At 42.6% G+C, this 22,486-nt stretch overlaps 2 protein-coding genes across 6 annotated transcripts in view; both read left to right on the forward strand.

Moving 5' to 3' along the window:
- Tmtc1 (transmembrane O-mannosyltransferase targeting cadherins 1) overlaps window positions 1-3,845 on the forward strand; it is a 250,868-nt gene extending 247,023 nt beyond the window's left edge. Inside the window, exon 22 of one of the 2 annotated variants that reach the window (XR_007589317.1) lies at window positions 953-3,845. The gene's annotated coding sequence lies outside the window, so the exon portion shown is untranslated. The remainder of the gene's footprint in view (window positions 1-952) is intronic. The other variant, XR_007589318.1, reaches the window with a different exon arrangement.
- A 2,008-nt stretch (window positions 3,846-5,853) lies between these two features.
- Window positions 5,854-22,486, forward strand: part of Ergic2 (ERGIC and golgi 2) — a 28,827-nt gene continuing 12,194 nt past the window's right edge. The window contains exons 1-9 of one of the 4 annotated variants that reach the window (XM_050126496.1): window positions 5,979-5,995; window positions 7,827-7,915; window positions 8,548-8,639; window positions 12,222-12,364; window positions 14,064-14,172; window positions 16,172-16,218; window positions 16,997-17,067; window positions 19,123-19,163; window positions 22,223-22,324. In XM_050126496.1, coding sequence (XP_049982453.1) covers window positions 12,259-12,364; window positions 14,064-14,172; window positions 16,172-16,218; window positions 16,997-17,067; window positions 19,123-19,163; window positions 22,223-22,324 — 476 coding nt within the window. In that variant the 5' untranslated portion in view covers window positions 5,979-5,995; window positions 7,827-7,915; window positions 8,548-8,639; window positions 12,222-12,258. Of the gene's footprint in view, window positions 5,996-7,826; window positions 7,916-8,547; window positions 8,640-12,221; window positions 12,365-14,063; window positions 14,173-16,171; window positions 16,219-16,996; window positions 17,068-19,122; window positions 19,164-22,222; window positions 22,325-22,486 lie in introns of those variants that run through there. The other 3 variants (XM_050126497.1, XM_050126495.1, XM_050126498.1) reach the window with 3 other exon arrangements.

The following is a 22,486-nucleotide window of genomic DNA, read 5'->3' on the forward strand; positions in this document are numbered from 1 at the left end:
TGGCAGTTCCCCTCGCAGACAGCCTCCAACTCAGGTGGCACAGTTCTCTCCAGGGCTCACTGTCAGGCTTTGAAACTTCTCTGGCGTTAGGTAGACCTTGCCCCGGTGAGACAGACTTGTTTTGACCTGCATCACAGATGATATGGGATTCTCTTCTGCATGCTATGAATATGTTCTATTACCACTGGTTAATAAAGAAGCTGCTCTGACTTGTAGCAGGGCAGAGTACAGGGTGGGAAGACTAAAGTGAGTGAAAGAAAGCAGAGTCAGGGAGATGTGCCACGTAGCTACCAACATGCTGGCCCAGGTAAGCCACAGCCTAGTGACAGTACACAGATGAATAAAAATGGGTTAATTTTAGATGTAAGAGCTAGCTAGGAATACGCTTAAATCATTGGCCAAACAGTGTTATACTTAATATAGTTTCTGTGTGATTATTGCAGTCTAGGAAGATGGAAAACCCAAGTGCAGTCTCTGTTTATACGCATCCAGCTGTGGTGTGATCCCATGTGACCCTAAGGTTAATCAGGCACTTACAGCAGTGAGACTTAGGTGTGACCCAGCTTAGCCCTAGCAGAGGCGGCCAAGGGCATCTTCAGTGTTGCTGTCCCTACCTTGGATAGAACAGTATAGTGTCATGGTGTGGGAAGTCCTTCTGCATATGCGTGGCTCTTATTGGTTAATAAAGAAACTGCTTTTGACCAATGACTTAACAGAATATAGCCAGGCTGGTAGAGATATATAGAGAGAGTAGGTGGAGTCACTGAGAAGCCATATTGCTACCGCCAGAGACAGATGTGCTGGAACCTTGCCAGTAGGCCATGAGCCTCATGGTACAATATAAAATAAGAGAAATGGGTTAATTTAAGATGTAAGAGCTAGCTAGAAATACACTTAAGCTATTGGCCAAATAGTATTGCTACTAATACAGATTTCTGTGTGGTTATTTCAGGAGTCTGGGCGGCCAGGACATGAACAAGCAGCCTCCGACAACAGCATAAGACCCATTTGTTGGTGCTGGGCCAAGACTGTAAGCATGAGGCTGCCTTGTGACTTAGCACTGTGTTGATAAATCTCAACACCAGGAAGACCCTATAGATAACTCTCCCCAACCCCCAGATCTGCCTGCCAGTAAAGCCTCCGGAACAACAGCAGACCCAGGAAAGATACACACCCCCAGTCTGTCGGACTGCCAGGCCAGCTAGCTTAGCCTGTGTCCATTTCCAATGGCCATGGGCCACAAATCCTCCTCAGCACTGAGAGTCTGCGGTTACAGCAGAGTGGCCTTTGTCCTAAATCAACCATTTACTGACCTTGTCAAGCTGTGGGCACACTGTATCACACAACTTGGTGGAACTGGTGGCTACATACGTGACACAGGAGTTGGAGGTGGGTCTATCCACAGTGACTCTGCCCAGTAGAGGGCAGAATCCAGCAGACTGGCCATAGGCCAGTAACTGTGGAACGGACATCTAGCCCTAACCTGGTGCCAGAGAAAATCTTGAATCATTTCTAGAAGTCACGTTATTTCTAGATCTTCTCTAATGTCTATAAAAAAAAACCATACACTCCAAGATGCATTGGAACACTCCCCAGTTTAGATGCATTGGAACACTCCCCGGTTTAGATGCATTGGAACACTCTCCGGTTTAGATGCACTGGAACACCCCCTGGTTTAGAGTCCCGTCTACAACTGCAACAATGACAACACCCACAGCAGGACTGCAGCAAACCTGCACCTGGGCGCCATCTAGTGCTAAAACATGGGAAATGACAACCAGCTGGGAGAAAATCACCTCCCTGGGGGGCAGACAGGCACAGTGGAAACCAGACTACATCAGTAAACATCTCACCCTTGGGTGCTCTCATGTCTCACCAGCTTGCACCAAGAGCTTTTAGGGAACTCTGAGCTCACGTAGGACTCAGGCAGTAACCTGCATGGGAGAAGTCTCAGTGAGAAGTTGAAACTACTGTTTTAAGAAAATTTGATGAGCTTAAGGGAACTGAAATGTTTCACTATCCTAACAGAGAACTCATCAAGCTGAAAGCAATTGAAAAGTTTCCAGGTTGTAAAAAACATCTCAGTGGAATTGAGAATCTCATGGGAGGCATCAAAAGCAAGTGGGCTAAACAGAGTCTGGGAGCTTGAGGATGGGCTTAAAACGCACTGTTGGCGAGAAAGAATGAGGGAAAAGGCTTATGGGAAAATTGGGAGCTACTGAAAGAACAAGTATGGATACAAGAAGGGTCTGTGAATGCCAGAGAAGAAGAAAGCTTATTCACAGATGCTGTGGGAGCTCCTTCAGCCAATAGCCTTTAAGATACCAGCCCACTTGGGCATGGTCTCTTATACTATAAATGCAGCTGTAAAGCCTGTGCTTCTGGCTCTCGCTGCTGGCTCCTAGACTCTGTTCCTGTTCCCTGTTCATGCAGAGGACTGTGATCTAGGACAATGATCTGTGAGTCTCCCCTAAATAAATAACCCTTTATTATACATAATTCTGAACTAGCTTGGAATTATTTTGTATCTTCCACCATCAAACAGAAATAACAGGAAAGTTCCCAAACCTGGAGGACAGAAAAATCCTGGTATAGGAAAGTCACTAATTAAATTTAAGTCAACAAAGTCTACCCCGTGATGGTATAACCCAGCAAGCTCTTACAGGTGAAAGACAGAAAAGCCCTAAGGCTGTAAGAAACAAGAAAGAACACACAGGGGAGACTCAACTAACCTCACAGTACACTTCTCAGCAGAGACAAACAGGCTGGGAGTGTTGTGAGGTTTTCATGGTAATGAAGAAAAAACTACCTGTCAGCAGGGGACACTGTTACCAACCAACTAAGCCATTCTGTAAAAATGAACAAATAATGACGTTCCCAGAACAAATCCGAATGTGTCTGTCTAGACTCATTCCAGAAGTAATGCCAGAGGAAGTTCTTCAAACTGGAGCAGATATTAACAAATTCTAAGAAAGCACCAGGCAGCTATATTCTTAGCACTCAGGAAGTGGAACAGCAGTGTCAGGAGTTCAAGGTTACACATAGCAAATTCAGTGCCAGTCTGGTCTACAAGAAACCGCGTCAGAGAATAGAGAAGCAGAGAAAGAGAGAGAGATAAAAGAGAGGAAGGGGAAGAAAAGACTGTAAAACAGGTTAAGAGTGAATTATGGAACACACTCAGGACACTATTGTATGGTAAGCATGGTGCAGAGAGTAACCAGATCTTTAGTATAAACACACTCACACTCACAAACCAAAACAACAACAAACAAAAAACCCAGATGATGGAACCTATGCACTTACATAAACAAGTAAACGCAAACTTTTCAAGGTCCAAAATGGTACATGGGAAAATGATGGAAGTACATCATCCTCAATGTTTGAAAATGTATATACAGCCATTCTATCAACAAGATACACACCCAGCCTAAACTTCAATTCGCAAATAACTCCCACTACATCTTAAAGGCGGTGTGATCCAAAGGGTTTTTCCTTTGCAGACACCTCACTATGTCCTTTAATTCAGCCCTGAAAGACTGGGAGCTGGCACTTGGGGGCTGAAGCAGAAGAATTTCCCCAAGGTCAAGGCCAGCCTGGTATACAGGTCAAGTCTGTCTCAGCAAGCAGAGGCTAGCTGATACAAAATTTGAGCAGAAAATTAGCAACCACCTATTGCTGAAGCACATGACAAAGGGGGCTCTGGTGTACAGCCAAGAAGCTGGACAAGAGTTTTATGAACAAACTGACCACTGGGATTGGCAGCTAGGGAGGGAAAGGAAACACAGACTGCAATCCAATCAAATTTGAGGCTGGTGGTGATGTTCCTTTTTCTATATATAGAGAAGGAATAGATTTGGGGTGGGAATAAAACACAAAATCCATATGAGATACATGTGAGTCTTTGGATAGTAAATAAATATCAGTTTCTCTTACTTCTGTTATTTACTTGCTGAAGCTCATACTCAAACCACAGAGAAGTAAAAAGATGCCATGGAAATAAACTTGGAGCTTTTTCACTGACTACAGGTTGCTTTGCACCAGTTGTTCACCCCACAGTAAAGCCTGTGCTCAATTAGTGAAACAGCACGGGGTGGATCTCCTGAGATATAACACCACCAACCACATGGAAATTAACTTATAAAATTAGGCAGGTTGCATGTGCAGTGCAGCTCAGTGGTGCGGCTTAACTTGCATCAGGCCCCAGGTTTGATCCCAATCACCAAACAAAAACAACAAAGAAGAAAACGATCCATGATGAACAAGTTTCACTCTTTGGGGAAAATTAACTTTCATGTTCATTTTAGCTTTGAGAATTGTGGCTTTTTAAAAATAGTAGGATCGAGTTAGTTAGTTTTGCTATATTGTGAAAGTTAAGTCTCAGGGGACAGTTATTACCCTAAAAGAAACTCACTCTGGAGACTCAGGATCAGGTGTGACTATGTGAACAACAGCCCAACCTCTATCCAAGTAAGAGCCTGTACACTCAGACCTGGGGAAGGGAAGGGACAAGGAACGTCTGTTGATGTCTTTATGGCTAAGATTACAGCTAAGATAGAGTTGCACTGTAGGCACGTATTAGCTCAACCCACTACTGGGCCCATTTTACAGATGAGGGAATGGAGATACCAAGAAATAAAATACAGTCCAAGTTACATGCCATTAAGATGTCAGACGGGACATTTAACCTTGGAAATCCTGACTTCAGAGACTGTACCCATTCAACTATGTTCCTTAAGTTAGTCAACTGGGAACTTTCAGTTAATTGGAGTAATCTTGAAAGTCTGGAAATTAAGTTGCTATCAGAAGGCATGTATCTTCTGTGCTTGGCTTGAGGTATATGAGATTTCTTTTCCATAAAGGGTATTCACAAAGTAAAACAATGTGATTTGAACGGTTTAGTACCATAGTCAAGATTTCCCAGCCTGTTTCTCTTTGACAGCTCTCTTAACCACTTTTTACCCCCTCCCCCCGCTTAAAACTAAAATTCCTTACCTATTAAGTAAGTAAATAATGGTATCAGGGGGCTGGAGAGATGGCTCAGAGGTTAAGAGCACTGACTGCTCTTCCAGAGGTCCTGAGTTTCCCAGCAACCACATGGTGGCTCACAACCATCTGTAATAAGATCTGGTGCCCTCTACTGGCCTATAGGATATATGTAGGCAGAATACTATATACATAACAAATCTTTTTTAAAAAAATAAAATAACGGTATCACTTTGCAGTAGCGAGGATTAAGCGAGAAAGAAGTGTTTAAAACGGTGTAAAGCACCCGTTATAAATACCGTTGTTATAACTGCCCTTTGCTTTCTTTTGGGTAGTCCTGATTTTGAAATGACCAAGACATGACTGTGAAATCTGGAAGCAGGTGAATGAAAAGGGAGCTGGAATGGGCTACTTGTCCAGCAGTTCGGAGTCATCCCTTTTCCCAAAGCCCCTCTTCTGTCCCGTTATGCGAAGGGGCAGGAGAAGATGGTGTGTTTCTGATGTTTCCTTACGGCCTAAGATTTGGGAAAACGTAAAGCACACTGACAGTTTTCGAATCGATTCCCAAGCCTGACAAGGGACGTCTAGGGTTCTGGAACGGAAAAAGGAAAACCGCACAGACAGGGACCCCTCAACCATCTGGACCACAAAGACCTCCGATGCTTATGGTGGATCCTGATCACCTCCGGCCTGAGGAGCCGCTCGCGTTCCTATTCCGTTTTCACCCGCTGTCGTCACTCGGAAGGCTAACTTTTCCCTTCCTGGACAACGCCAGCCCCTCGTGGTTTCGCTTCAATTCCACGTAGCCACGCCCCTTTCGGGTTCACCGCGCCGCTTGATTACATCACACCCCATCCACGCGAGAGATATCGCGATGTCTCCGCTGGCGCTCCCTTTCGAACCCGATCGGCTGTGGGAGTCGCTTCTGCTCTCGCGAGATCTTCGCGGACGCCGGGCTCGGGCGACCCGGGCTTCTGTGAAACATGGCGGTCGTCTGGGGCCGTAGCACTGGGTAAGATGCCGAGACCCCGCCGGGGCCGTTTCCCGCGGTCGTCCGGGGCGCACGGGGACGTGGGCGCGGTCGAAGGGCTCACGGCTGTTCAGACCCTGGCCCAGGTCGGATCCCCGTGGCTCTGCGTGGAGCCGCTGGCTGCCGAGCCGCTCCGCTGCCTGGGGGCGTTCCTGCCGAGTGTGGCCGGCGTCCGCGCACCGCGGCCCGGGGCTCCGTCTCTCGGCCGCTCACGGGCCGGCCGCGCCCTCCGTTGTCTCGTTCCGGCTGTCGTGGGCAGCGGCGGCCTCGCCGGCACCGGGAGAGGGGCCGGATCGAGCCGGGGTGGGCGCAGACCCCGAGGCAGGTGCTGTGCGTGTGTCTCCGCGTGTGTCCCGTTGTCCGGAGGGGAGGGCATGGCTCGGCTCCTGTTCCAGGACTGCCGTGGGTGTCTGTAGACGGGACCTGACAGCTCCCTGAGCTAACGTCTCATTAACTTTATGTGTGGTTTTCAGTGCCCTGCAGACTGTAGGCAGATAGCAGCTGTTCCGATGCTGCGAGGTAGGTTTTCGGAAGCAATTAAAGACAGTTAAAAATAGACATTTTTGTTCTTTGGCTTGAAGTTGTAATTCCGGATTTCGGTTCTTCCACCTCATGCGCAGAACTCCCGCGTACGTACCTAAAGAAACGAGTCTGCTGGATTGCGGAGGAGTTGTTTGCCTGCCGTGTTTATTAGTTGCCTTGAGTTATTATTACTATTCCACTTTAGAGAGGAGAATCCTGACACATAGAAGTTCCGTGTTTTTGTAGTGAGGGTTCAGAGGAGGAGAAGCTTGCTTTCTGATAGTAAACTTCACGACATTACTGAGTATTATAATAGCTTCGTGGTATACGTTACAGAAATATGGCAAGATAAGAGGTCTCTGAGAGGAAGTCACTGTACTCTAGAACAAGAGCAACATAGATTTATAAAAAAAATTGGCTATTTTTTTCACGGGGTTAGTCATTTAAATGATAATTCATTTTTAAAGAAAAGTTCGTTTTAGACTTTGTGTGCTACAAATTCTATTGGATAGTTTTACTAGATTTCAATTCTGTGTTTTAATGCCAGAGACTTTATCATTTAACTGCTGCGCCCCAGCTTCCTCATCAATTAAATGAGAATAATAAGATATTGCTTATCTCATGAAAAGTTGGGAAGGGTACATATTTCAAGTCATGGAAGTATTTAGAACAGTACCTACCATACTGCTCTTAGTTTTTGTTACTTATCATGTTTTGACTCCTGAAGTTACCTGTGGCTTGCTTACTTAGGCACAGTAGAAAATGAAGGAGATCCTGTGGAAGAGTTTATTTCTAACCCCCAAAGTTCATTAGCTTTGGAGGAGTGGGGGGATATGATTAATAGGAACTCTAAAACACTTGTCTTTCTTGGTTTGGAGAACTGCTACCCTCTTAGTAATGCACACATTTGTCTTTCCCCTTCTCCATCCAGTCTTGTTTATATCCAGACTTTGTTAACTCATTCTCTTGCTCCTGGAGAACATTTATATTGTAGACATTTTCTGTTTGTATCTCCTTATTTTAATCTCGTGAACTTCGTTTGAGTAGCTGCTGTTGTCCTAATTTCCTATTGCTGGAAAGCACTTCCAGACTCTTCAAGACTCCTGTTGGAATGTCTCTTGTGGTAGTCTCTTTCTTAACGTTTACGCTGTTAAAGTACATCTTCAGTTTGTGAATTATCCACTAACCTCAGAGGTACGCTCACACTTGCTCACATCCTGACTAGAAATGCTTCTCAAATCTGTTCTGAAAATGCTATTTTTTAAAACCTCACTTCTGTTTTGATTAATAGCTGGCGTAGCCCGCGTGTACTACCCTCTTAGATGACAATAAGAAAGGAGTTCTGAGAAGTCGAGGATCTTCACTTTGTCGTAATAGCCAGTAAGTTCCTAGAAGATAGTTTGGTTCAGATCACAAAACTCATGCCACATAGTACTTGTCTTCCCAGTGAACTTTTTATCACTAAGAAACTTCCTGGGATTAAATCTATTGACTATAAACTATGAAGCTTAAAATAGTGGAAATTTATTCTTTTCCGTTTTCAAGACTCAAAATCAAAACCAAGATGTAGGAAAGGTCCTGCTTCATCTGAAGGCGTGAGACAGAATGCTTCCTTGCTTTCCTGCTCCTGAGCAATCTTGCTCTGTCTTTGTGTAACATTCTCTCTATAATGGGGCCTTCACCATGTGGTCTTGAAAGGATACCAGTTCTTTTTTTGGATCACCCCAATGCACTCTGATTATTTCCAAATGAGATTCCAAACATTTCCAAATAAGGTTCTTTCACAAGTGGCAAGGCCTAGGACTTCAGCATATCTCTTTGAAGACATAGTTGACTTCATTCTACAATGTAGTTGTGTGCTAATCTTTTAACTATTTTGCATTGAGAAGTGCACATTATAAATAGCAGGTGACTCGTGAAACGTTGATAATAGAAGATACAGTTTTGTGCCAGTGAGTGGCTCATCTGGTACAGCTGCCCCCCCGAGCCTGATGCTTGCTTTTCATCCCCAGGACGCAGGCGGTAGGAGGAGAGGACTGATTCCTGCAGGTTGTTCTCTAGCGTCCGCATGCGTGCCGGGACACGGGTCTCCCTCCCCTTAAATGTAATTAAAAAGATAAGTCTCATTCCAAAATAAATTCTTTCCTTTTTGTTTTTGGAAGTAATAAACTTAATTGGGCAGACTGTATGAAGTTTTCTGAGTTCTATATTTTATTCTCATTATATTCAGTGGATACAATGGTGAAATGGACTGTATGTTGCTTTCAGGAGTGTTGGTGTCTAATTCAACATGAAGAGGCTTCTTAGTTCTTAAGCAGTTGTTCAAGTATTGTCTTAGTTGCCACCACTATATCCGTGAGGTTTAATTTTTGTTACTTTTTTTTAAAGGACAGTTTAGGAGAGACAGCAGAGAAACCAGAAGTGATATTAGAGATCACTAAAGTGTACATACGGTGTTTATCAGTGAACAGAAAGATTGTGCAAAGACTATATACAAGAATAATGCCATCAAAGGCTGTGTTTGAAGATGGAAATAGATAAAGTTACAGTGTTAATCTTACTAAATAAGGATATCCAAAGCAAAAAACCCTGTGCTATCTACTGCATTTTTTAATGTGAATGGTGTTTTGCCTACATATGTGTGTATACACCACATGTACAGTGCCTTTGGAGACATCCGATGGTGGTGGAATGGGGGAAAGACAAGTACTGACTGATTCAGGTGTAGAGGCCGTGGGGCAGCCTTGAATGCACCTGTGCACCCATAGAAGTTGGCAACAAGAACGGAAGGCAGGGGCACTGCAATTTGGAGCCAACTTTGCAGCTAGGCTGCATGGACCAAATCTCTGTTCTGCATAGGGCCACTTGTACCTTCCTGGGAAAAATGCATTACGGTTTTTATTTATGAGAAAGAATCAGAGTGGCATCTGCGGTATAGAAGAGTAAGTTCATATGTCAAGTGTATTGAATGGTACTTAACATGAAAGTTAGTTCTGTATGTCTAACTGCTATTAAGGGAAGGTAGACTTCAAAGAGAAGCGGTAGAGTGCGAAATATGATTAAGAACACATAAGTTTTTTACCCTGAGAGTCTTTCGAATGAATTATTAATGGGAATTACAACATGAGGAAGTAGGATTTCATAGAGCAGGTTGATTTTTTTTTTAAGCATTGGATTACTTGTTCGTGTCACAACAATGGTTTATACAGCGACAAGTGTCGGAAATGGAATGGGCTTCTTGGAAGTCGTTAGCGGGCTTGCAGGAATGGGCAGAAGTCAAGTGGCAGCCTGCTTCCCTCGACAGTGGTGATCCTAGGAAACAGTCGCTGGGGAGCCTGAGACTGGGTGGTGGCCACGAGGGCTGCGCTGTCTGGCTCAAGAGAGGGGAAATGCATAGATTGTGTTGGTTCTTGGAGTTTGTGAGACTTAACAGCTACTTCCCACAGTTTTTTGGTATAATGTAAAAGGAGCTTTACTTATAAAGCTTACTTTGAAAACTATACCTAAGTTTTGAAAGTAGAATCCCCTATTTATTTCTTCAACGTTTACAGCCACTGTTTAAAGCTGGCGACTCCCTAGTGAACAAAACAGAACCGTTCCTCTTAGGCAGCGGTTTAAATGTTCATTTACCCAAATATGGCAGTTTGGATTTGGAATCTGTGCTGCTATGGAGGTTTCCCCTCCATCTCTAAGGCTTACCTGCCTGCTGTGTCAGGCATTGGCCTTGTAAAGGTGAAGTTAGACATGGTTCCTCCTTTGACTGTCCTGTGGAGGAAACAGGATATGCAGTTAGTGGCTAGAACCAGCTATAGGTACACAGGCCCAGAAGAGTGAGTGGAGTCAGTCACCTGAGCCTGGGGGAGACGACAAGGAACTAATGCTGCAGAAAGAGCAGAGTGAGTACTGAAAGGTTCTCAGTGTTGCTGGAACTCAGAGGGAAGACAAGGTATGTGGTGGGCGTGATCTGTGGAGGGTTCTGCAGCCATGTTGGATGGTCTGACTCCTGTGTCGTGGGAAGTGACTCGAGGGCTTCAAGGCGGATAATGTGCCCTCTGATGCTGTTAATAATTGTTTCCTAGTGGTCAGGGAGTGAGGTGAAGCACAAGTTGTGGCCATTGAGACTAACGTACCTAGTAAGGGCCTTCTGTGCCCCGGGAAGAAAGCAAACAGAAACTTAGGAAGAAGCTGAGTCTGAAGGCAAACCCGTGTTTCTGGCTTGTGCAGTTTGGTATGTACTGTCAATCATGAAGACAAGAAAGTGGAAGAAAGCCAGTGATGAAGTAGCTCAGTGTTGGACTACTGGGACAGAAATATAGTACAAGGCAAGGAGACGGTCTTCTGGGGTCGTGGCTGAAATGAAGATGAGAGAAATCCAAATCCAGGGAAAACGAGCATCATTCCACTTTCAAAGTCTTGGGTTTTGAAGCAGTTTGACTTTTCAGTTTATGATTTTGAGATTTGGGTGCCTTTTGAATTTCTAAGGTCAAAGCAAGAGACTATCATGAAGAAAATTTCTCTCTCTCATAACACATGTGCTCATGCATGCACGCAAGCCAAGCACACACGCATGTGCGCGTGCGGGGAGTGAGAATATGGGTACCAGTACGTTCTAGACAAAGCTACAGCATGAAGTTTTTCTCTTGGATTTAGTACCAGGAAAGATGACAGCCTTGAGCCAGTTTCGTCAGATGAGGGGGAATAAGATGTAGAGTTGGGCTGGAGGGTGTGCTGTCAGAGATCTGTACTAGACTTGGACTGAGTGTAGGGAAGAGTCAGATTTTGCCTTAAGGAGACATGAACATTTTTACTGTTTAATGAGAGGCCTTTGGAGGTGACTCAGTCAAGTACCTGCTGCACAAGCCTGAAGAGTTTGGATCCTTAGTGCCCATGTTAAAAGCTGTTTGTGGTGGCATGTCCCTCAGAGACAGGAGGATGCCTGGGGCTTGTTGGCCATCAGTCTATCTGACTTGATTAGCTCCAGGTTCACTGGAAAACCTTGTCTCAAAGAGTAAGGTGGAGAGATTGAGGAGAATCCTTAGCATTGATCTCTGACTTCCACATGCACATGTACGTGTGTACGTGCACAGGCAGATAGATGTACAGGGTACACCACAGACATCATACAATGAGTGATGGTGGGGCCTGTCTTAGGTTTCTGCTTAGGTTTTGTAGGTGATCTAGAGATGATTTTAAAATGTTTGAGAATATGTGCTGGGACCATTTGCAAGCCTGCTCTCTGAGGAAATGTGTGAGCACTGTGTCTTTCTGACTGTGTGTAATCGGCTCCCCATGGACACTGAGAAGCACCTGTGTTGCTAATATTATAAGTATCTGAGAACTTACAGCTCTTGTTGCCTTATAACTTCTTTTTCCATATATATGGAAATTATATATAGTTATACATATGTATATATAATTTGTCAACAATACAAAATGAGCATTTTAAATGTTAAAATTTAACATTTAAATTTGAATAATTTAAATGTGAAAATGTGACCGTCTCCCACTTTTGATTGTTTTTCTATTTAATTTGTGTTTGTATATTGCCTTTCATTCATAGTTTTGTCAGAGTGAAAATGGAGAAGAGGGTAAAAGGGCTCACTATTTTATTTTTTGTCAAGGAGAGTTGAGAATGCTGATTTCTGAGAAAATTGGTCGTATATTCATTTACCTCTTTGTTCCCTAGCATGACTATATGAAAGAAGAGGAAGGTTTATCTGAAGATGAGGCGACTGAATCGGAAAAAAACCTTAAGTTTGGTGAAAGAGTTAGACGCCTTTCCCAAGGTTCCTGACAGCTATGTGGAGACATCAGCCAGTGGGGGAACAGGTGAGCTCGCTCCAGACTCTGGTCAGTAGATCGCCAACATGTGGGCGCTGGCTTTGGAACTGCTCATCCTGTGCCGAATGACTCTGCTTAACTGTCGGTGTTCTCTGTGGCGCCTGGCAGTGCCTCTGATTACATGTCAGTAGTTGGGTAGTACAGTTTACCCGTGGTGCTGTGTTTATAGATTATACATCTTATCGTATTATATATTATTTTACATGTTAGTAGTCAGGTAGTACAGTTTACCTGTGGTGCTGTTCCAGCTGTGTGTTGCTGTGTTTGTAGATTATGCTTATTATATTATATTATATTATATTATATTATATTATATTATATTATATTAAATTAAATTATTACGCGTCAGTGGTCAGGTAGTACAGTTTACCTGTGGTGCTGTTCCAGCTGTGTGTTGCTGTGTTTATAGATTATACATCTTATATTATATAATATATTCTTAATATAAATGGACTTGAGAGTGGAGAGACTTATGAAAGGCTGCCGGCACAGCCCCGTTCCTGTTCTGCCTTGGGTGACAGTAAAGACTTGCCGTAAGAAAGTCCTAGTCTTCCTTAGTTCTTACGTGAAGTGAGGATGTTAGTATTTATATTGCTAGGGCGAATGTATTATGTAACTTTTTATGTGAAGTAATTAGAGCATTTGTTAAATAAAGGAAGTGATAAAGTATAGGAAAAGTCTACCTATAATAATACTTCCTATTATTCTTCCCCTATGGTGAATTAATAAGATAACAGTCATATGCTGTTGAGCGTCATTGGGTAGAGAAATGTGTAATGAAAGGTGCATATAATCACTTGGTGATGCTTGCCTAGCCTGTGTGGAGCCCTGGTTTTGAACCCCAGCACCGTAAACTGGGCATGTTGGCACATACCTGTAATCCCAACACTAAGGAGTGGAGACAGAAGGATCTCAACTTCAAGATCATTTTTGGTTACGTAGCCAGTTACAGACTAGCTTCAAGTAGTTATAGACTTCTTGAGACTCTGGCTCAAAGACAAAATAAAACAAAAAGCAAAAAAACCCCACAAAACAAAACCCCTCAAACAAACAAAAATCCCAAGTAAGTAAAATAAAGTGCAATAAAAGGCTTGCTAGTTCTGACCCTGTGAGTGAAGAGAGTGAGGAAAGCCTGCTCTGGGTGCACAGCCTTGTGTTGTGTGCTGGTCAGCGAGTTCTCACAACTAGGTGTCTACTTAATTTGCAATATGGTAATATATTTAGGACATTGCAAAGTAGGTGGAAGTATTTTAGGGTCTTAGAGAGCTCATCTGATTTTTCATCTCAGGACCTAGTTTGTTTTAAGTTGCATTATAAGCACTGTTTCTTAGTAATGAGGGAAGTGTCTCTAGGTCGTGTTGTCAGCTTCCTACTTGTTCTGTCTGTGGCTGCTGTGAGCAGCACACACCTGTGCTGTGTAAAGTTTTGTCTTCGGGGTTAGGCACTGTTGAAACTGAAGGCAAGCAGCTCTTTCTCAGGACACAGATGTTTGTGTTCCTGTTTGTGCTCCATGCTTTCATTTCTAAGCTGTTTTAAAACATCTGTAATGTTTTAAGAGAAATCATTTGTACTGTTTATTCAAATAATGTTCATGTTGAAAACTTTCCTTTTTTTAACCTCATTTTAATCCTGTTTAAGATACCTGTTTACCTTTTTATTTTATTTTTCTTTTTTTTTGATTCCTTAGTTTCTCTAATAGCATTTACCACTATGGCTTTATTAACAATAATGGAGTTCTCAGTGTATCAAGATACCTGGATGAAGTACGAATATGAAGTAGACAAGGATTTTTCTAGGTAACCAAGTTTTTCTTCTTGATACCCTTAGATGCACTTTTTAAAAAACAACATCTTTTTAAACTATCCATTGGTTTGGTTTGGTTTTGGTTTATCTTAGTTTTGAAGAAATAGCACTGGAAATCCTCAGTAGTTGTTTATATTAATTGAAGCATTTTAGAATCCTCTAAATACTGTTTAAATTCTAAAGCAGGTTCATTATGCACTTATTTACCATCTCCAAAAACAACCCACCTAGAAACATTTTTTTTCTAAGCCTGCGGATGTGGTGGCAGTCGTGCCTAAGCTAAGCTGAATTTAATCTAACTTACTTTTGAACCCATGAAGACAGAGTACTAAGAGACAAAAGTAGCTTGACAGCCATTCCATTGCTTCATTTGGATGTTTCTATGGGTTCTGATAGTGGGCAGAGAGATACTCTTCCTTTACATCCCAGCTCTGCTATGACTATGTCATGTACACAATTCAGGACGCCATTAACTCTGTATTGTGTGTGCTCTGATTTTCTGTTCCCTAAAATAGAAATAGTAAGTATAGGGCTTTTCTCACGGGCTTATGAGCTAAATTACTCGCAGCTTGTGAATTGTGCATAGCATTGGGCCAGTCATGCAGCGAATTCTCGTCTGGCCTGTAACCCCTCATCTGTGACTCTGCAGGGTGCTGGTGACTTCTCAACCTCTTTTGTGTTCAGCGTCATTGAAACACTTGGTTTTCTTTGTGGTCTCGGGCAGATCAGGAGCCTGTCTTCTTGGCCTCCACCACTGGGTTCTCCCAGCTCTCCCTGAGCCTCGCGGGTACTGATATCAGGGGTTAGAGTTCCAGACAATTTTAAGACTATGATGCTCTGAAAAAATTTGATTCCTTTTGATAAGAAGCACAGAACTGAGTGTGTTTATGCCATTCTCCTATTAATAATGTGTATTAGTGACCTATTGTTAATTGACAAAATGCCTTGGCCAAAAATAACTTGTAGAAGAAAGAGGGTTTTTGATTTGTGGCTCCAGGTGCTAGAGTCCATAATACCAGAGAAGGCATGGCCTGCCGGAGAATGAACACAAGAGAATGAGCAGAAGTGGGAGTAATGTCCTTCCTCCGGCAAGACCTCGCCAAACTGGGGACATTTCTCATTCTCATTCAAACCACCACATAATGGTTAATTCTACTATGTGAAAGTTAATTTTATATGAACGAGTCATTTGAAAACAAAGCATCGGTTGACTATTATTTAAAGGCCCTGTAAAGCCAGTTATGGTGGTGCACACCTTTAATCCCTCACTCAGGTGGCAGAAACAAAGGAATCTCTGTGAGTTCAAGGCCAGCCTGATCTACATAAATTCCAGGCCAGCCAAGGCTGCCCAGTGAGAGTCCACCTCAGAGTGAAAGGGCTGTGAAATCCATAGCATCAGAGGCTTTCCTGGTAGTTTGATCTCTTTTGTCCTGACCAAGGCTGGCTGTTTTCTGTTGGGCATGTATGCTTGAACCTGAAGCATCTACTTTCTATTCCACAGTAAAGAAATGGCACTGAAGGGCACCCAACATAATGAATGTATGGTGTGTGGTTTTTACGATAAATGGAAGAAGAATCTTGGAATACCTTCTTGACTCGGGTTTCATGTCCTGAAAGGACTGTTCTTTCTGAAGTTTAAACAGGCGAGCTTTAGTTTCATGGGATTCTTGGCTGTGGAGTCGCTATTAACAAAGATGGCTGTTAAACATGGAGAAGCAGAAATGTGTAGGAGCCCAGAGGGATGGCTAAGCGGTTAAGAGTTCTCATCACTTTTGCAGAGAATCAGCGTTCAGTTCCCCATAACCACATCAGGAGGGTCACACAAAAGAGAATTTTTTTTTTTTATGTTCTTGTTCTGATTTTAAGAAACGCAAGTTAAGTTCTAACTTGTGTTTTCCTGCCTGAAATCCACATTTTTCATAGGTGTGTTGATTTTCATTTCTGGTGTTTTGCTGATTGATGGGTACTGACGGTTGCCCTTTTCTCTTGCAGCAAGTTGAGAATCAACATAGACATTACCGTTGCCATGAAGTGTCAGTGTGAGTACACCGTCACCGCCACCAGCCTGTCAACTTGCTGACTTTTCTGAACGTGACTACAGTGTAAAAACCGTAGCGAGGCTTTCACAGTCGGTTGTGATCTAGGCAGACTGTCTGTCTGTGTGTAGCGAGGCTGTCACAGTCGGTTGTGATCTAGGCAGACTGTCTGTCTGTGTGGGGACTCAGGCTTTCACAGTCGGTTGTGATCTAGGCAGACTGTCTGTCTGTGTGGAGACTCAGGCCTTCTACCCACACTCCACCTTTTACACCTTTGCCCTGCACTCTAGGACAGATGAGGGTTCTGTTACAAAGTCTCATTTTTCAGTTCAGTTTTCTTCAGGTAGTGGTTTTAAGAGGTAAGGACATACGTTATGACTGAGCTTTGAGCTAGCTCAGGTCCTGAACAGATGCCATGTTTGAACACCGTTAAAATTTTAGCCTTTCAAAGTAAAGTTTCCTATTTGGTATTTTTAAAAGTCTCAGGAGATTTGCCTTATAATTTCTTTGAATTCTTAAAGTAATTCTTGTGATTAATTGTATTCAGCATCTTTAATGCTTAGAGGCTGTTTAATTTTAGCAAGCTGGCCAGTTTATTAACCTTAGCTTTTTTACTATGAGAAAAAATAAAATCATGGAATTTTGGAATACTGTCTACAAAAGCTACATAATTAATGCTACTCTTTAACTTTGAACAAATAAAAGTTATCTCTATTGTTGTTTTATAGCATATGGTCGTTTTGATCAGAGTGCAGAATGTAAAAACTTTGTTTTAATGCAGATGTTGGAGCAGATGTACTGGATTTAGCAGAGACCATGGTTGCATCTGCAGATGGTCTATCTTATGAACCAGTAAGTTTGATTTATGTGGTTTTTAAATTTGTGCAGGAAATATATCTGATTTTTTTCCCTTTTATTTCAAAAGTAATCTAAATTCTCTGTAGAACCTTGTGATGGGAAAAGTTACCTAACATCAGCAGCTGAAACAACCACAGCTGGCGTTTTGGGTAGGCCTCTAGGGTCTGTTATAGCTCAGGTCACTGCTTCCTGTCAGATTCCTTCCTCTTGGATTTGCCATAAGATTAGAAGTTGTACTTTGTAGTTGTCTCAGGACTTTATGACCTGTGCTACTTTCACCAAGCCTAAATCTTTAAAAACATCTGAGCTGTAGCTCTCTTATCACATCGGAGGGAATCTCATTGGCGTTTACCTTTTCCAGTGCTGATGCTCTTAGTAGTTTCGAAGCACAAGCTGTTCTTAGCTGACTCACCGCACAGTACGTTACAGGGTAGGTGCACTTGTACTGGTGCCTGATCAGAACTAGTCTAAAACAGCTTCATAAAGAGCACGTGGCCCCCTGGTCCCATGGCATGTAGTTTATGTGTTCGTTTTTAAATTCATTTTCTTGTCACAAAGATAGAGGAAGACTAGAGTTCAGTTCATTGACTGGGTTGAGACAGGAAAACCCTGGACTAGTTCTGATTGCTGAGTTAACTTGAATTTACAGCCCAAAAAAATGTGTTTGTCTTTGGTCTCTGCTTGTTTTCATTACATTTAAGTCCCTGTGACAAAATCCCTGTCAGAGACAACTTGAGGGAGCAGCCATTGGTTCTGGCTATAGCTTTCAGGGTTCAGGCTGTGGTTTCTTGGCCTCTTGTACTTGGGAGAACATCATGAATGCTGCAGTGTGTGACAGGAGCTTTCATCCCGTATGGACAGGAGACAGAGACGGGACACCTAAAGTCAACACAAGCGCAGTGACTGACTTCTCCAAGTTCCTACAGGCGTCCACAGTCATACCATTAGCTGGGGTCCTGGGTTCTGCTTAGAAACCCGAGGCAGATAGTTCATATTAGGACCATAAAGCATGCCTAAAGTAGAAATGTTTATAGAAAAATAATTTAGTATTGCAACTCTAATCCCTTCTTCTGATCTCTATTTTTCTACTAACAAAGTTAATTTTATTGTAATTTACATGGAGTAAGTAAATGTAATTTACTTTATAAATTCAGATACCGTTATACTAGAGTGTGATCTGCAGATTTGGATCAAAATGGTTACCAGTAAACGTTGAGACACTTGCATTTTATACTGTTTTCAGAATATTCAGTTATAGTGTTTCTTCATAGCTTATGTGTGTATCCACTGACACACGTGTTTGCGTGTTGAGACCTGAACTTAGACTGTCGTCATTGGGAAAGCTGCTGTCCACCATGGTTTCTGCAATAAGCACGTCTTTCACCGTCCTGGAACCCTAGCCACTAGGCGAGGCTGGCTGACCCACCTGTGTCTGCCGCAGTGCTGGGCTCCATACGTATGCCGCATGCCTGACTGCTCTGCATGGGCGCAGACCCAGGTCGTGCTTGCAGGGCGAGTGCGTTGCCAGCTGAGCGCTCTCCTTTGCCCCTGTGGCCTCTGTGCACTGTTAGTCTTAATTTTGTGATCTTTGTTTTTCATTTTATTGGGCTTTTGGGGTTTCTTTTTCAGCAAAGGTGTGTGGTTTTGTTTTGCGACTTTCCTAGGAGGAGGAGGAGGAGGAAGGGCTGCGGTGCTTGGGTTCCCACTGAGGCTGTGCCCCATCCGTCACCTCCCCCCTCCCCCATCCCCAGTGGTTCCCTCTCAGTTTTAGTTTCCAGTTTCACCAATGCTGAGCTTGACTGGTTTTCAGTCCCAGAGTACGCATTGTGCTTCTGATTGTCAGCTTGTGTTTGCTCCTGCAAAGATCAAGAAGATAGTTGTCATTAGTGAAGCTTCTCTATGCTGGCGTTGTATAAAACATTACAGGTTAAATCTTGACTATGTCTTAGCAGTACTATAAGTTTGTTTCTTAGTCATAGAAAAACATTTAAACTGGTGCTATATGAACACCAAGGGATTTGTCAGTGACTGTGTTCTCTTTTTTGGCAGGCAGTATTTGACCTTTCACCCCAGCAGAGAGAGTGGCAGAGGTAAAGTGTAAACAGTCATCACCATAGAAACCTAGACCATTTTTTCTGTTGGAAACTATGCATTTGTTAAAATATTTTAGTATATAAATAATCTTTATGACTTAAAAAACTATCAGGCCTTAGGAAAGTCTAACATAGTGTTTCTTTTCCGTAGTATATTTTGGCTCATAAATAAATTTTAGTTTTTAAAATTTTAATTAAAGAAATTTAACTGTAAAAGTATATGAACATTGTTTAGAATTTGGAGTCAGGTGTGAATATGTACACCTATGATCCTAGTATTGGGGACACTGAAGCAGGAGGGTCAAAGTTCACCTCTTTCCTGGGCATGGGTTAAGTATATAGACAAAAGGTTCATTTTATAAACAGCATAAAGGAAAAGCTGTCTCATTCTGGGAACTGCAAAACCATGAGTGAGGAAAACCACATGTGACCCCTGGGAACTGTTCGTTTGTCAGGGTGTTGTCTGGAGTCAGGTAGGGCTGTTCAAGAAAAAGTGTTTTCTCTATCCCATTTTTGTTCCCAAGATGGCCTATATTTAAGGTTACCCAATTTCAGATTATCAGACAAAAATGTACTTAAATGTTTGTTTTTTACAGACATACTCCCTAGTACACTTGAAGAGTCTTTTTCATTACCAATTTTCCTGGCTGGAAGATTTTTAATATTGAGATTGAATATAGTTGAAGAAAAACAGTGAATATTAGAACTTTCTGGGTTTCTAGCACTTTTACTAGGAAGCTTTTACTAGAGGTGAAAGATGTTACTTTTATCCAGAAATATTAAAGTGAGAGTCAGGTGTGTGTGCATACTTGTATAATCACAGTATTTAAGAGGCTGGGGCAGGAGGATCAGTAGTTCAGAGCCCTGTCTCAGGAAGCTAAAACAAACAAACAACATACCCAGAAACACTAGCATGAGCTGTCTCCTCTTCAAAATTTTAAGATTTTTATCTAAATATGTGCCTATATGTGTATGCCATGTTGCAGACTGTCTGTTATGGGTTCTGGGAACTGAGCCCCAGCACTGGACGAGCAGAAAGCACTTGTAACCCTCAAGTCGTCTCTTCTGACCCAAGATGGTTCCTTTATCTAGAATTCTATTAAATATTGAAGGGATTAATGAGTGGGAACAGAGACCGATTTAATTGAGTAAGAGGGCTTTCCTATTGTTCCTGGGACTTTCTGCATCTCTTCATACAGCGTGTCTTCTGCATATCTTTGTAGTTGGCTGTTGGTTGGTGTGTTCCAAGCAGAAGTCTCACAGTCTCCTCAGACTCTGACCACTGCTATCCATTAAGCTGAACTTGAGCTACAAGACTTATTAAAAATGAGTATTGTAGTCTGGAGGGAGATCTGTAAGGCCTTGTCATTACTAGTAATTACATACAAGGATGTCCTTTTCCTTTGGAGTTGACTCGCTCGGTTGGTGTTTTGCCTTAGATAATTAAAGTTGCAGTATCTTTAGAAGAAAATTTCAAACCCTGAGCACAGCCTTTTGGTATGTCTGCTTTCTCTTTCTAGATTTAATGTTAATGAGACAGGCCTGTTAACCCAGTATTCTAGATGGATAGTGCATAAGTATTTCCTCATTTCTATGTATACAATACTTTTACCATTGCGATGAGATGTGGTGTATGGGAGATAAATATTTGTGTTTTTAAGATGGTATGTTTACATGTAAGTTTTTTTTCTACTTTCAAGTTCATTATTTTTTAGAGTAGTTATAAGTTCACAGCAAAGATAAGTGGAAAGTTCAGAGTTCCCATATCTCCTTTTCCTTTATCAACATTGAACTCCAGAGTGGCTTACTTGTCATAATCCATGAGACTTGCATGGATCCAACATTACCCAAGCAAGATCTATAGTTCACTTGGGAGCTCTCTCTTAACGGTCACTCCTTTGAATGGACAGTTGTGTAATATACCCACCATGGCACCATCAAGAGTAGTTTCACTGCCCTGAAAGTTCTCTGTGCCACCACTGCTCATTTCTCCCCACTGTGTGTAGTAGTGTTTGTGCTTGCTGAGTTATGACTTGAGATGTCACTTAAGATCCTGCTAGAGGAGGTGACTCTAAGCAATGTTGCTATTCTTTTTCAAGATTTACTTATTTTACTGTGAGTATGTTTGAACACTTTAAAATTTCTGAGTAGATTTATTTATTTTGTATGTATCAGTGCTACACTTGAACCTGTGTCTGTGTCACATGCACATCCTGGAATGGGAGTTCCAGGCAGGTGTGAACACTGCCGTGCGGGTGCTAGGATCACACCCGGGACCACTGCTGACACAGCAGCTGCTCTTCATCATTGTAGCCACCTCTCCAGGCACCTGTGTGGGCGTTTTTGTCTGCATGCATGTCTGTGCACCCCTGTGTGCCTGGTGCCTGGAGAAGCAGGAAGGAGACATTGGATCCCCTGAAACTGGAGTTACAAATGGTTATTTGCCATGATGTGGGTGCTGGGAACCAAATCCAGGTCCTCTAGAAGAACAGCCAATGCTGAGCCATCTTCCCATCCCTCAGTCATTGTTTCTTAAGTGCAGTCTTTGCTTTCTACAATCCTGTTGATTCTGTTTTAAAAGTTGTATGAAGACTAATTATACTGTATTGCCTAGAATGGTCCTGTAGAATAAAGTTTACTTCTTTTGGGAAAGAAGACATCAGGTGATATTAAATGATGCCATGACCTAGTTTATAACAAGCCTTGGGATTGTATCTCAATAATCTGCAGCCTCCAATCCAGTGCCCTGCTGTGTGGCCTGCACTTAGTTTGTTCTTCATATCTACAGCACTTACTTCAGTGCTTGGCAGAAGCAAACATTTTGTAATTATGTGTGAAAGGTAAGCGTAGACACTCAGCAGAGCAGATGGTGTCCTTTGGTGCCTCTGACCATGTGTGCACTAAACTTCTAGCCATCCTCACTGTCCCTGAGAGTAGCTGATGAACCTCCTTTTGGGATGTAGTCCTGTAGTCACCGTGGCTTGTCTCAGTCAGAAGTCTTCTGTAGTTGGACAAGTCTTGGCTTGGTGTGTATCTTCCTGTTTTGTCTCATCTAGGATGCTGCAGCTGATTCAGAGTAGGCTACAAGAAGAGCATTCCCTTCAAGATGTGATATTCAAAAGTGCTTTTAAAAGTGCGTCAACGGCACTGCCACCAAGGTGAGAGCCTCAAACGTCCAGTTCTTCACCAGGAATGTTCTCTGATGTGTTTTAGTGTCGGCCCTGCTGTTTGTTCTTTATATACTTGTGTCAGAGTAGGTAACAAGGATTGCTGTAATCATGAAAATGATTTTTTCAGACTTAAAAATATGTAAAGACTTT

This window comes from Alexandromys fortis, unplaced genomic scaffold (assembly GCF_014885135.2).
Source record: "Alexandromys fortis isolate MF-2015 unplaced genomic scaffold, M_Fortis_MF-2015_v1.1 scaffold_260, whole genome shotgun sequence".
NCBI lineage: Eukaryota > Metazoa > Chordata > Mammalia > Rodentia > Cricetidae > Alexandromys > Alexandromys fortis.